The following is a 14212-nucleotide window of genomic DNA, read 5'->3' as shown; positions in this document are numbered from 1 at the left end:
TGCGCGCTAAGAGCAGCTACCACCACGTGACAACGCCGTTGAGTACCAATCGCTTTCAACGCAAAGATAGCAGAAAAGCAAAAACACAGGAGTTCAGTATAACAACGATGCACACCTAAATACACACTTTGGGTAAAATCACTATACACACAGAGACAGACAGACTGTAGTCTGACGTGTATTAAACTCAACATTTAATACCCGCTCAATGTGAACAGCTACTGTTAATGAAGTTACCCAGGGCAAAAAGTGGAAATTAAAACCTTGAGGGGGAAAAACAAACAGATTAAACACTGTCTCTAAAACGAACAATACAAAAGTTAAAGCAGAAAACAAGCGTATGGTCTATGAAACTTTCCTCCACTTCTCTGAAAGTGTTTTTTGTGTGTGTGTGTGTGTGTGTGTGTGTGTGTTGGTGTGAGATTTTCTTTAAAGAGATCACTGGTACATTGTTCAATATTCTTACAATGTATGTAATGGAAAAACAGCGAACAGTTGAAGTCAGAAGTTTACATACACTTAAGCTGAAGACATTCAAACTAATTTTTTAACCACTCATATTTCATATTAGCAAACTATAGTTTGGCAAGTCATTTTGGACATCTACTTTGTGCATGACAGGAGTAATTTTTCCAACAATTGTTTACAGACAGATTGTTTCACTTTTAATTGATTATATCACAATTCCAGTAGGTCAGATACACTACGTTAACTGTGCCTTTAAGCAGCTTGGAAAATTCTAGAAAATTATGTCGTCTTTAGGCACTTAGCCAATTAACATCTGATAGGCTAATAGGCTAATTTGAGGTGTACCTGTGGATGTATTTTAAGGTCTACCTTCAAACTCAGGGGCCGTTTACAAGACAACGTTTTCAAATAAAAACAGAAAACTTTTTATGCATTTTGGCTGTTCATTTACATGACAACAGCATTTTGGGGCCTGAAAACACAAACTTTTGAAATGTGTGGTTGTGTTTCTTTGTGTTTCCAGAGGTGGAATTCTGTGTAAACTCTGGAACGCAATCACAGAGCACAGAAAAAAGCCTGGCTGAAGACGACAGCAGCATTATACTAGTATTTCACTGTCCCGACCCTGTGACGGAACCAGATATCCACTGGGATCAATTATTCTTAAGAAATCTTTTGTAAACAAAAACATTTTCAAAGTGCAAGTTTTTGAAAACGATGCCGTTATTGTCTCCGTGTAAACATACAAAAACGCGAATTTGTGAAAACGATGACGTCACGTGCACGCGTATTACGTGTTCACTCTATAGGCATGCCCGTGAGTACTTCAAAACAACACGCGAGACATTCAAAACCACAATGTGCTGCTCAAGATTTTGAGTTTATTGACATTTCTCCAGCAAAGTAATTGTAGTAATAAAGCAACCTCATCGTCCGTCCAGACAAAATTGCTCGATGCTTTTGCCATCTTCATAGTTTATATTCACCACTCTGTGGAAGAATGCTTATATGCGCAGGTGCATAGTGTTTCTTTACAAAGTGACATCGCCAACTACTGGCCTAGCATGAATTAATAGAGCGTTTTTAGTCGTTTTCGCGGATCCGTGTGAATGGGGATCGTTTTGAAAACGTTGTCGTCTGTACGCAAAACTTTTCAAAAAGTAAAGGAAAAATGTTTCTGTTTTTAGTATATCGTTGTCATGTAAACATACCCTCAGTGCCTCTGCTTGACATCATGGAAAAATCAAAAGAAATCAGCCAAGACCTCCACAAGTCTGGTGCATCCTTGGGAGCAATTTCCAAATGCCTGAAGGTACCTTGTTAATCTGTACAAACAATAGTATGCAAGTAAAAACACCATGGGTCCACGCAGACATCATACTGCTCAGGCAGGAGACGCATTCTGTCTCCTAGTGATGAGTAGTTTGGTGCGAAAAGTGCAAATCAATCCCAGAACAACAGCAAATGACCTTGTGAAGATGCTGGAGGAAACAGGTAGACAAGTATCTATATCCACAGTAAAATGAGTCCTATATCGACATAACGTGAAAGGCTGCTCAGTAAGGAGGAATTACTGCTCCAAAACTGCCATAAAAACACCAGACTACAGTATGCAATTGCACAGGGGACAAAAGATCTTACTTCTTGGAGAAATGTCCTCCTGGTCTGATGAAACAAAAATTGAACTGTTTGGCCATAATGACCATTGTTATGTTTGGAGGAAAAAGGGTGAGGCTTGCAAGCCAAAGAACACCATCCCAACCGTGAAGCATGGGGGTGGCAGCATCATGTTGTGGGGGGTGCTTTGCTGTAGGAGGGACTGGTGCACTTCACAAAATAGATGGCATCATGAGGAAGGAAAATTATGTGGATATATTGAAGCAACATCTCAAGACATCAGCCAGGAGGTTAAAGCTCAGTCACAAATTGGTCTTCCAAATGGACAATGACCCCAAGCATACCTCCAGAGTTGTGGCAAAATGGCTTAAGGACAACAAAGTCAAGGTATTGGAGTGGTCATCATAAAGCCCTGACCTCAATCTGATTGAAAATTTATGGGCAGAACTGAAAAAGCGTGTGCGAGCAAGGCCTAAAACCTGACTCAGTTACACCAGTTCTGTCTGGAGGAATGGGCCAAAATTCCAGCAACTTATCGTGAGAAGCTTGTGGAAGGCTACCCAAAACGTTTTGACCCAAGTTAAACAATTTAAAGGCAATGCTACCAAATACTAACAAAATGTATGTAAACTTCTGACCTACTGGGAATGTGATGAAAGAAATAAAAGCTGGAATAAATCATTCTCTCTACTATTCTTCTGACATTTCACATTCTTAATATAGTGATCTTACTGACCTAAGGCAGGTAAAATTTTCTATGATTAAATGTCAGGAATTGTGAAAAACTGAGTTTAAATATATTTGGCTAAGGTGTATGTAAACGTCTGACTTCAATTGTATGTAAAAACTTAAGAATAATCATAAAATGAAATGTACTAATAACAAACTGGATAAAATTATTTTGAGCCCTTTAGGGTAATTGTTTTGAATATGCCAACAGACCAGTAATAAATATTACAGATAACTGGCACTAAGTTATATTTTATCTATGTATTATACACTCGCTGGGCACTTTATTAGGAACACCTGTACACCTACTTATTCATGCAACTATCTAATCAGCCAATCATGTGGCAGCAGTGCAATGAATAAAATCATTCAGATATGGGTCAGGAGCTTCAGTTAATGTTCACATCAACCATCAGAATGGGGAAAAAAATGTGATCTCAGTGATTTCGACTTCGGCATGATTGTTGGTGCCAGACAGGCTGGTTTGAGTATTTCTATAACTGCTGATCTCCTGGGATTTTCACACATATCAGTCTCTAGAATTTACTCAGAATGGTGCCAAAAACAAAAACATCCAGTGAGTGGCAGTTCTGTGGACGGAAATGTCTTGATGAGAGAGGTCAACGAAGAATGGTCAGACTGGTTCGAGCTGGCAGAAAGGCTACGGTAACTCAGATAACCACTCTGTACAATTGTGGTGAGCAGAATAGCATCCCAGAATGCACAACATGTCAAACCTTGAGGCAGATAGACTACAACAGCATAAGACCACATTGGGCACTTTATTAAGACCACAGTGTTCCTAATAAAGTGCTCAGTTAATGTATATTACAGTTATTTCTTGCTGACACAATTTCAAAGTTAATAGACTACCAGTCCTGCCTCTTTGTATTTTCATTTTTATCCTGTATTTTTTTAATTATAGTGGAGAATGGGACAATATTTATAGGCCCAAACAGTGGTTTGACATATTTTCATGTTACCTTTTTTCAGTTGAGCTGTTTTATGAAATGTTTTGTGCTTCATAATTGTTTTGCTCTATCAATTTAGCTGAAAAGGATATCAGTCTACTTAATGGCAGGTTCCCATTGTGACAATATACCCCACAATTGTGGCATGTTGTCACAAAAGGTCATCATGTGTTAAACTGTATTTTTTCCCTGGGCAATAACTGGGAATATTTAATAGGTTTTCTGTAGCCAAGACTTTAAGATACGTAAAAACGCTATGTTATACTACCAGGAATTACAAAGAGAGAAATTTTTTTTTTTTTTTTTACTGATGGGCATACCTTCACTTTTGGTATAACGTCCCTCTTTTTACGAACTAAAAATTTTAGAATATGCAAACAATGATTATGCAAATATTGATCACAGATATCAAACATTAATTTATGTCACATGATTGTCACATTATATAGCCCTGTATACACACATTTATATATATATATATATATATCTTTTTTTTTATATTAATAAAACACTAAACTGTTACCCATGACTAAAGCATGACATTAAATAATCATTGAAATGCAATGACCAAACAGGTCATTATAGTATTTATATTAATTGCTGTTTATGATCGGACCAGACATATGCAATTAATTTTAACTTAAATGGCCTATGTCTAAAATGTAAAATTAAATAAAAGTTCACAAAATAAAAAATAAATAAAAGTTACAGCCATTGGTAAACACTTCAAACTGTAATAGTCTCTGTTCAGGCTGCTTGCAGATTCAGAAACAATGTGTAATTTACTTAAAACCTTAGGAATGTAGCTTTTCAGAGCTGTTTATATATTAATAGCCACCATGAATATTTCGGAAACACAGTACATTTTGTTAGTAATGGTTATGGTCTATCTTCATAGTCATCAGAATATAACTAGTTAAGGTAAATAACTTGACAATATACTGTATAAATGATAAATGTATAAAATATATAAAACCTATATATGTGTTTGTGTGTGTGGTTTCAGTGTCTTTCCCTTTAAAGGAATCTTGCTGTAAAAGGTTCTCAGGCAGGTCAAGACAAGTTTCTGTAAACAAATATTAAAAATAAAACTGCATTTTCACAAACAAACAAATTTGAAGACACATGTATTTACATGTGATCGGAATGTTTACAAAAGATTCCTTAAGAATAATTGATCCCAGTGGATATGTTATCCCTGATTCCATCTCAGGGTCGGGACAGCGAAATACTAGTATAATGCTGCTGTCGTCTTCAGCCAGGCTTTTTTCTGTGCTCTGTGATCGCGTTCCAGAGTTTACACAGAATTCCACCTCTGGAAACACAAAGAAACACAATCACACATTACTTATTGCCACTTTTTATTTTACAAAGTGTAGAAGCTTGAAAATCCCAAAGTGAAAGTGAATTTGTGAGAATTTTACCAAGAAATGTCTGGGTCAAATGCTGCCCAAAAATCAAAAGAAATAAACAAGAACATGTTGCCAATTTTTAGGACTATTGAGATACTTTGCATTGTGACATTATTTTCATGACAATAAACATTTCCTCAAATTTTCTTTAATGCAATGTGAAAAAAATCTCCTTATCATTACTGTGATATAAAATAAAATCTCAAAATAAAGTCATAAAAGCTACATAAATTAAATTACATAGATCAAATACTACCATGATATATACTTAAATTGTAAAGTACACTGATGAGCCAAAACATTATGACCACTCATAGGTGAAGCGAATAACGATGATCATCTCATAACAAGGCCACGTCAAGGTCTGGGTAGATCAGATGGTAAGCAAATAATCTTACCTAGTTCTCCTAGTCAACATGTAGAATGCAGGAGAAATGGGCAGGTGTAAAGACCTGAGCGACTTTCACAAGGGCCAAATTGTTATGGCCAGACGACTGGGTCAAACCATCTCTGAAATGGCAAGGCTTGTGGGGTGCTGCCGGTCAGCAGTGGCGAGTACCTACCGACAGTGGTCTGAAGAGGGGCAAACCACAAACCGGCAACATGGTGTTGGGTGCCCAAGGCACATCGATGCATGAGGGCAACAAAGGCTATCCCGTCTGATCCGAATCGACAGAAGGTCTACTGTGGCACAAGTCACAGAAAATTTTAATGATGGTTATGGGAAGAATGTGTTACAACACAGTGCATCGCACACTGCTGCATATGGAGCTGCGTAGCTGTAGACCGGTCAGAGTGCCCATGATGACCACTGTCCACTGTCGAAAGCGCCTACAATGGGCATGCGAGCAACAGAACTGGACCTTGGAGCACTGAAAGAAGGTCACCTGGTCTGATGAGTCCAGTTTTCTTTTACATCATGTGGACAGCCGTATACGAGCGCTGTTTACCTGGGGAAGTGATGGCATTAGGATGCACTGTGGGAAGACGACAAGTCGGTGGAGGGAGTGTGATGCTCTGGGCAAACCCTGGATCCGGCCAAATTGACATGTGCCAACCTACCTAAACATCATTGCAGACCAGGTACACCCCTTTATGGCAATGGTATTCCCTGATGGCAGTGGCCTCTTTCAGCAGGATAATGCGCCATTCCACACTGCACACACTGTTCGAAAATGGTTTGAGGAACATAATGAAGAGTTCAAGATATTGCCCTGGCCTCCAAATTCCCCGGATCTAAATCCGATTGAGCATCTGTGGGATGTGCTGGACCAACAAGTCCGATCCACGGTGGCTCCACCTCGCAACTTACAAGACTTGAAGGATCTGCTGCTAATGTCTTGGTGCCAGATACCACAGGACACCTTCAGGGGTCTTGTAGAGTCCATGCCTCAGCGGGTCGGCGCTGTTTTGGCGACACGCGAAGGACCAACAGTATATTATGCATAGTGTTTTGGCTCATCGGTGTATAATTGTAAGTAATTTATATATTTTTTTTCACATTACAGCAATCTTCAGACAATTGGTATGGGTGGTGTTGGAATGTGCTTAGTTCTTGTGAAAATAATGTCACAATGCAGAATAGTCTTAATGATCCTAAAAATAGGCTTCATTCTCTTTATGTAAAATATAATTTCTTATTGCTTTCATTTGATTTGGGGGAGAAATATGACCCAGACATGTTCTTGGCAGCTTTTGTAAGATTCACCCTTTTAGTAAGTAGCAGCAGAAAGCCAGGACTACTGATTTGCTTTTGATAAAATCTAGAATATTACAGATTTGTCTACGTACCGTAATCTCAAAGTCTTCAAGTCGTCTCTTGTGACATAATGAAGGATGTCATCAAGGGTGTAATCTTCAGCTAAAATCTATGATATGGAGAGAAAAAATCATTTCATAACACATTGTAATCTTGTAAAGGACTATACTATTAAATGGGTTGTGTCATACATTGTTTTTTATTATTTCCACCTAAAAAGTGTTAGTTACATTTTTTCGTAATTTCATTTTTCAAAAATGATCCTCTCTCTGACCCTTAAGGGGGTCACACACCGGACACATCTGGCAGACGACATGGCGCAATCTAAAATTCTAAAAAAAAAAATCTATGAATGTACACACACCACCGCCACTGCTCGGCTTCTGTTGCTGTTGCCCAACTACGACTCTGAAGGCTGTTCAAATTTCTGCCATGCCTGTTATCATATACGCAACTCACATAGTTTTCATTATCATTATCAAAGGACAGATTATTTACGCTAGCCATCAATGGATGATATACTGGGTATATGTTTCTTTCATATAGTCTACACAATGTATTTTCAGTTACAAGTATGTACAGCTTGAATAAAGCCCATTTCATTCTACAGACAGAGAAATTGCATAATTAACGTTGCCATTTCTAATCGTTCAGTTTGCGCAGTTACAACAGTTTCATACACTAACCTGCAAACTCATCAACGCCACTTTGTTAATTCTTGAAGGGAAAACCTTGTTTTTTTTGTGTGTGTGTGTACTGTGCCCTGTGTTTGATACCTGTGCCGTGTCCTACCCACGACACAATGCGCCATGGTGCTTCTCGTCTGGTATGCAACCGCTTCTACACTGATACCTAGGGGTGTGGATGCAGCATCATTCAAATGCAATATTTTTTTAGTTACCGATGTCATTGTAGAAATTCACTATTGACAGTCAGTCATGATTAATTTAATCAACAAGTATAAGTGTTACTGAGATTTAGCAAGTAGTATTCAGCTGGTCATGTGATCATAACATGGCAACCCCCATGAGGGGATCCTCTCCATGTAGATTTAAACAGCTTTATTATGGTTACTGATATGACTGACGTCTTCATCTCATGTGAGTGCTCATGATTTTATACATATGTTAAAAAATTACAATTAATTTCTTAAGTAAACATTTAAATGAGGAAAAAAATACTGAGTGCACTTTTAAGAAATGCCTATTCACATGTAGCAGCACTTAGAGCTTTCTCCAGCTCTGCTCACATACTGCTGCGGGTTTGCTGTTTTTAGTCCAATATATTTATAATTGGCTCCATCCTTCAATAACAACATTATTGCAAAGCCTTCAATACATTGTAATAGATTCACAAAACAATCTGAACTGAAATATGCCGCTCAAACGGTTGATATCGGTCTGAAATGACTGAAATTTAAGTCTCTTGTTTGTTGGGATTCTTCAGAAGGATATGCAGAGCGGCAGGTGCTACACACAGCCAGGAACAACGGCACAAGGTTTGACCATATTTTACTCCTAAAGTAAGTTCTTCTGGCGTTTAGGGATAATAGTTTCTATCTTGCTTTCTCCCTTATACCTCACTGTGACCAGGGGAGCCAAGTTTCTAACACCCAATAGGCGCCACTTATGTGTAAATATGGATGTTGTTTTTGCAGTTTAGTTTCAATAAATTATGAGGCAGTTCTGAAAGTTATAGTATCTTTACAAACTAAATCAAGCTCTTTAATCTCAAAAGATCAAGGAAATTCTGATTCCTCATGATATGACTTCTTGAAAAAATATTTCCATATTTGTTGTGTTACCCTCTCTATGGAATTTGCATCTGCCCCGTGAAGTTTGAGCCATTCCAGAAGTTCCTGGTCTTCATCTCGTTCTACTGAACTCTTCATGTTCACAAGGGGAGCAGGAATATCTCCTAGAAACACAGGGATACATTTATGATGTTTACAATCCTGATGTTCTTATTTAAGTGTCCAAAAATGAAAATGTATTTCAGTGTGACATAGGGCTAGGCGATAGGACGATGTTATCGTATATTGACAATCTCCCTATGTCGATTTTGAGACTCATTGACAGATGATGATTGACAATATTGTTAAATAGCAAAACCATGGATCTGTAAAGTCGCAAGATATATTAAACAGAGGCTGAATCCAGCTCCTTATTCGCAAGCTCCTTGTCCAAATGCAGATCTGCATTTCTTGAGCATGTAAAGGCCCAGGTATACTTTGTTTTTGCGCGTTCCGGATCACCTCGCACCTGGTCAACCGTGTTGCCTTTGTGAGTATACTTTTCTGACCACAAACGAATAGGAACGCATTTGACACAAATCCCTTTATTGTCACTCAACCATATACACAAGTGCAACAGTGGTGAAAGTCTTGGGTGTAGTTCCAAGCAACATAGCAGTCATGACAATCTACAATAAACATCTAATTTACACATAACATAATTTACACATCTTGTTTACACAACACAATATACACCTAATAATATACAATATACACAAAATAAGATACACTGTATACAATAAAAATACACAGAACATTGTTGGGAATAAATATGCAAGTGTTGTGTTGACATTCGGGCTGTCGGTTGATAGTCAGTTGCCAGTGTGTTATTAAGAGAAAGTACAAAATGTGAGAGTCCAGTCTGAGACTAATAAAGTGCAATGCTGATATATGTATTGTGAGCGATCAAGAGTTCAAAAGTCTGATTGCTTGGGGGAAGAAGCTGTCATGAAGTCAGCTGGTGTGGGTCCTGATGCTGCGATACCACCTGCCTGATGGTAGCAGCGAGAGCAGCCCATGGCTAAGGTGGCTAAAGTCCATGATGATTCTCCGAGCTTTTCTCACACACCGCCTGGTGTAGATGTCCTGGAGGGAGGGAAGCTCACCTCCGATGATGTGTCTGGCTGTTTGTACCACACTTTGCAGGGCTTTGCAGTTGAGGGCGTTGCTGTTGCCGTACCAGTGATGCAGCCAGTCAGGATGCTCTCTACAGTGATGGTGTAGAACTGTGTGAGGATGCGGTGGTTCATTTCAATCTTCCTCAGCCGTCTCAGGAAGAGGCGGCACTGGTGAGCCTTCTTCTCAACGGTTGACTGACCATGTGAGTTCTTCAGTGATGTGGACACCGGAGGAACTTGAAGCTGCTGACCCTCTCCACCACTGCTCCTTTGATGGCGATGGGGCTGTGTTCTCTGTCTTTTCTCCTGAAGTTCACCACAAGCTCAAGAGGTTGTGCTCCTGGCACCAGCATGTCAGAGTGTGCACCTCCTCTCTGTAGGCTGTTTCATCATTGTCAGTGATCAGACCTTCCTACTCCTGTACTTCTGTGTGTGTAGAGGAAGTACAGGAGTGGGCTGAGAGCACAGCACTGCGGAGCTCCAGTGTTGAGGGTCAGTGGTGAGATGTTGCTGCCCATTCTGACCACCTGACGTCTGCCCGACAGGACGTCCAGGATCCAGCTGCACAGAGAGCTGTTTAAGCCCAGAGCCCGAAGTTTCACATCAAGCTTGGAGGGCACTATGGTGTTGAATGCTGAGCTGTAGTCTACAAACAGCATTCTCACATATTTGTTCCTTTTTTCCAGGTGGGAGAGAGCAGTATGTAGTGTAAATGCAATGGCATCATCAGTGGAGTTGTTGCTGCGGTAAGCAAACTGTAGTGGGTCCAGTGAGGCAGGCAGCACAAAGCAGATTTAATCTTGTTTTTTTTTCTCCTCTTTTCTCCCCAATATGGAATGCCCAATTCCCAATGCGCTAAGTCCTTGTGGTGGCGTAGTGAATCTCAGTTGCCTCCGCGTCAGAGACTGCCAATCCACGCATCTTATCACGTGGCTTGTTGAGCGTGTTACCACGGAGACATAGCGCGTGTGGAGGCTTCACGCTATTCTCCATGGCATCAACTCACCACATGCCCTACCGAGAGCGAGAACCACATTATAGCGACCATGAGGAGGTTACCCCATGTGACTCTACCCTCCCTAGCAACTGGGCCAATTGGTTGCTTAGGAGACCTGGCTGGAGTCACTCAGCATGCCCTAGATTCGAACTTGTGACTCCAGGGGTGGTAGTCAGCATCTTTATTCTCTGAGCTACCCAGGCCCCCCCGCAGATGTAATCTTTGATTAGTCTCTCAAAGCATTTGCTGATGATGGAGGACAGAGCAACAGGATGCCAGTCATTTAAGCAAGTGATTTTGGATTGCTTCGGTACAGGCACAATGGTGGACGTTTTAAAGCATGTGGGGACCACAGAGAAGGAGAGGGAAACATTGAAAATGTCCGTAAAAACACCAGCCAGTTGGTTCGCACACGCTCTGATGACATGGCCCGGAATGCCATCTGGTCCCGCAGCTTTACGGATATTCACCCGTCGGAAGGATTGGGTTATGTCCGCTACAGAGATGGAGAGTGAACTGACCTTTGTAGTTTCGACCGCGAGAGTTCTCTCCACGAGGGCGGTGTTATTTCCCTCGAAACGAGCAGAAAACTCATTAAGCTCATCCGGGAGAGGGGCAGCGGTGTTCACGGTGGAGTTTTTATTCCCTTTGAAGTCCATGATGATGTTAATTCCCTGCCATATGCTTTTTGAGTCTGTGGTGTTGAACTCTCCTTCAATCTTGTCCCTGTACTGGTGTTTGGCTGCTCTAATGGTTTTGTGGCAGGCATAACTGGCTTGTTTGTGCTCCTCTGTGTTCCCAGAATTAAAAGCAGATAGGTAGAGTTGAGTATGTTTGTTAGGGACTGTCTGGTGGAGAGATTGAGTGAGATGCTGTTAGTGCCCTGAATAAACAAAGACCTATGACCCCACGCTCTGCAAGGAGAGTGAGCGGGAGGGGTTATACCCCTTACTCTGTAAGGGTGGCGTGCAAATATAGTCTGCAGAAAACTCGTCTCTCTCAGTGTCTCCACTCAGACAAAGGAGCCCCGAATTTAGAAAAAGATAGATAGCAGATTGTTTTAATTAAGATTAGTTATTTTTATTTTATTTTCTTGTTTTATTTAAACAGTGTAGGCATTGGTTGATCATGGGTACACTGAGAGCTGCCTTTGAGACTAGAATTAAAGGAAAGAAATGTTCGTGTTCTCTGTTTTTTATGTTGTTTCACTAACTCATTCTGGAACAAGTCTCTCACCATTGCAGATGGCTGGGCCAGATGATTAATTGAGGCTGCTAATATTGCAGGACGTAGTCCAGAGAAAAAAGACTGAGAATGATGTGGGCTTTTATATGATTGATCCTCCTGCTCTCATGACTGCTGGTAATCATTACTGATTTGACATTTCAAATGTGGATTAAAATTTCTCTGGATAAGTTGATTTCAGTCTTATATGACTAATTAGATTTATGTTTCCAGACTGCCATCCATGGGTTCAATGCCCATGTCTAAATTGTTCTGAGGGTCTAAATTTAAATCCAGCATCTAACCGCTGATTTATTGATTTAAAGAGTAATATTACAAACTTTATGGCAAAGTTAGAGTTACCTATTGGATTGGTTACTCCCCCAAATTTTCCAGAGAGTACCCTCACTTTAAAGAAAAAGGTTAGTGGGTGCTACAAAGAGTTGATTGAGTGTCTTTTCTAGTAAACTATTTCTATTTTGAGATTAATCCATGAAAGTATCACTTTAGAGGCATACAGTTTCTGCACTGTGAATTTTGATTTTGCTATTTAACTGAATCATTTGTCAAGAAAAGCTGAGAAGTATAAAATAATAATAACTGACAAATATTATTGTTAAATGATGCTGAAACAGTAGAATATATACAGTGGTGTGAAAAAGTGTTTGCCCCCTTCCTGATTTCTTATTTTTTTGCATGTTTGTCACACTTAAATGTTTCAGATCATCAAACAAGTTTAAATATTAGTCAAAGATAACACAAGTAAACACAAAATGCAGTTTTTAAATGAAGGTTGTTATTATTAAGGGAAAACAAAATCCAAACCTACATGACCCTGTGTGAAAAAGTGATTGCCCCCTAAACCTAATAACTGGTTGGGCCACTCTTAGCAGCAACAACTGCAATCAAGCGTTTGCGATAACTTGCAATGAGTGTTTTACAGCACCGTGGAGGAATTTTGGCCCACTCATCTTTGCAGAATTGTTGTAATTCAGCCACATTGGAGGATTTTCGAGCATGAACTGCCTTTTTAAGGTCATGCTACAGCATCTCAATAGGATTCAGGTCAGGACTTTGACTAGGCCACTCCAAAGTCTTCATTTTGTTTTTCTTCAGCCATAACAGAGGTGGACTTGCTGGTGTGTTTTGGATCATTGTCCTGCTGCAGAACCCAAGTTCGCTTCAGCTTGAGGTCACAAACAGATGGCCGGACATTCTCCTTCAGGATTTTTTGGTAGACAGCAGATTTCATGGTTCCATTTATCACAGCAAGTCTTCCAGGTCCTGAAGCAGCAAAACAGCCCCAGACCATCACACTACCACCACCATATTTTACTGTTAGTATGATGTTCTTTTTCTGAAATGCGGTGTTACTTTTACGCCAGATGTAATGGGACACACACCTTCTAAAAAGTTCAACTTTTGTCTTGTCAGTCCACAGAGTATTTTCCCAAAAGTCTTGGGGATCATCAAGATGTTTTCTGGCAAAAATGAGACGAGCCTTAATGTTCTTTTTGCTCAGCAGTGGTTTTTGTCTTGGAACTCTGCCATGCAGGCCATTTTTGCCCAGTCTCTTTCTTATGGTGGAGTCATGAACACTGACCTTAACTGAGGCAAGTGAGGCCTGCAGTTCTTTGGATGTTGTTGTGGGGTCTTTTGTGACCTCTTGGATGAGTCGTCGCTGCACTCTTGGGGTAATTTTGGTCGGCTGGCCACTCCTGGGAAGGTTCACCACTGTTCCATGTTTTCGCCATTTGTGGATAATGGCTCTCACTGTGGTTCTCTGGAGTCCCAGAGCTTTAGAAATGGCTTTATAACCTTTTCCAGACTGATAGATCTCAATTACTTTCTTTCTCATTTGTTCCTGAATTTCTTTGGATCTCGGCATGATGTCTAGCTTTTGAAGATCTTTTGGTCTGCTTCACTTTGTCAGGCAGGTCCTATTTAAGTGATTTCTTGATTGAGAACAGTTGTGGCAGTAATCAGGCCTGGGTGTGGCTAGAGAAATTGAACTCAGGTGTGATAAACCACAGTTAAGTTATGTTTTAACAGGTGGGGCAAACACTTTTTCACACAGGGCCATGTAGGTTTGAATTTTGTTTTCCCTTAATAATAACAACCTTCA

The 14212-nt window shown here is 40.1% G+C and overlaps 1 protein-coding gene across 2 annotated transcripts in view; it reads right to left on the bottom strand.

Moving 5' to 3' along the window:
* Window positions 1-4847: 4847 nt before the first annotated feature.
* LOC127409880 (mitogen-activated protein kinase kinase kinase 5-like) overlaps window positions 4848-14212 on the bottom strand; it is a 127522-nt gene continuing 118157 nt past the window's right edge. The window contains exons 28-30 of one of the 2 annotated variants that reach the window (XM_051644809.1): window positions 8761-8873; window positions 6989-7065; window positions 4848-5100 (exon numbers count right to left, since the gene is read on the bottom strand). In XM_051644809.1, the coding sequence (XP_051500769.1) occupies window positions 5040-5100; window positions 6989-7065; window positions 8761-8873 (251 nt within the window). In that variant the 3' untranslated portion in view covers window positions 4848-5039. Of the gene's footprint in view, window positions 5101-6988; window positions 7066-8760; window positions 8874-14212 lie in introns of those variants that run through there. The other variant, XR_007892049.1, reaches the window with a different exon arrangement.

This window comes from Myxocyprinus asiaticus, chromosome 19, assembly GCF_019703515.2.
Source record: "Myxocyprinus asiaticus isolate MX2 ecotype Aquarium Trade chromosome 19, UBuf_Myxa_2, whole genome shotgun sequence".
Lineage (NCBI taxonomy): Eukaryota > Metazoa > Chordata > Actinopteri > Cypriniformes > Catostomidae > Myxocyprinus > Myxocyprinus asiaticus.
The sequence above is the reverse complement of the archived record's forward strand: the minus strand, read 5'-3'. Positions and strand labels throughout refer to the sequence as shown.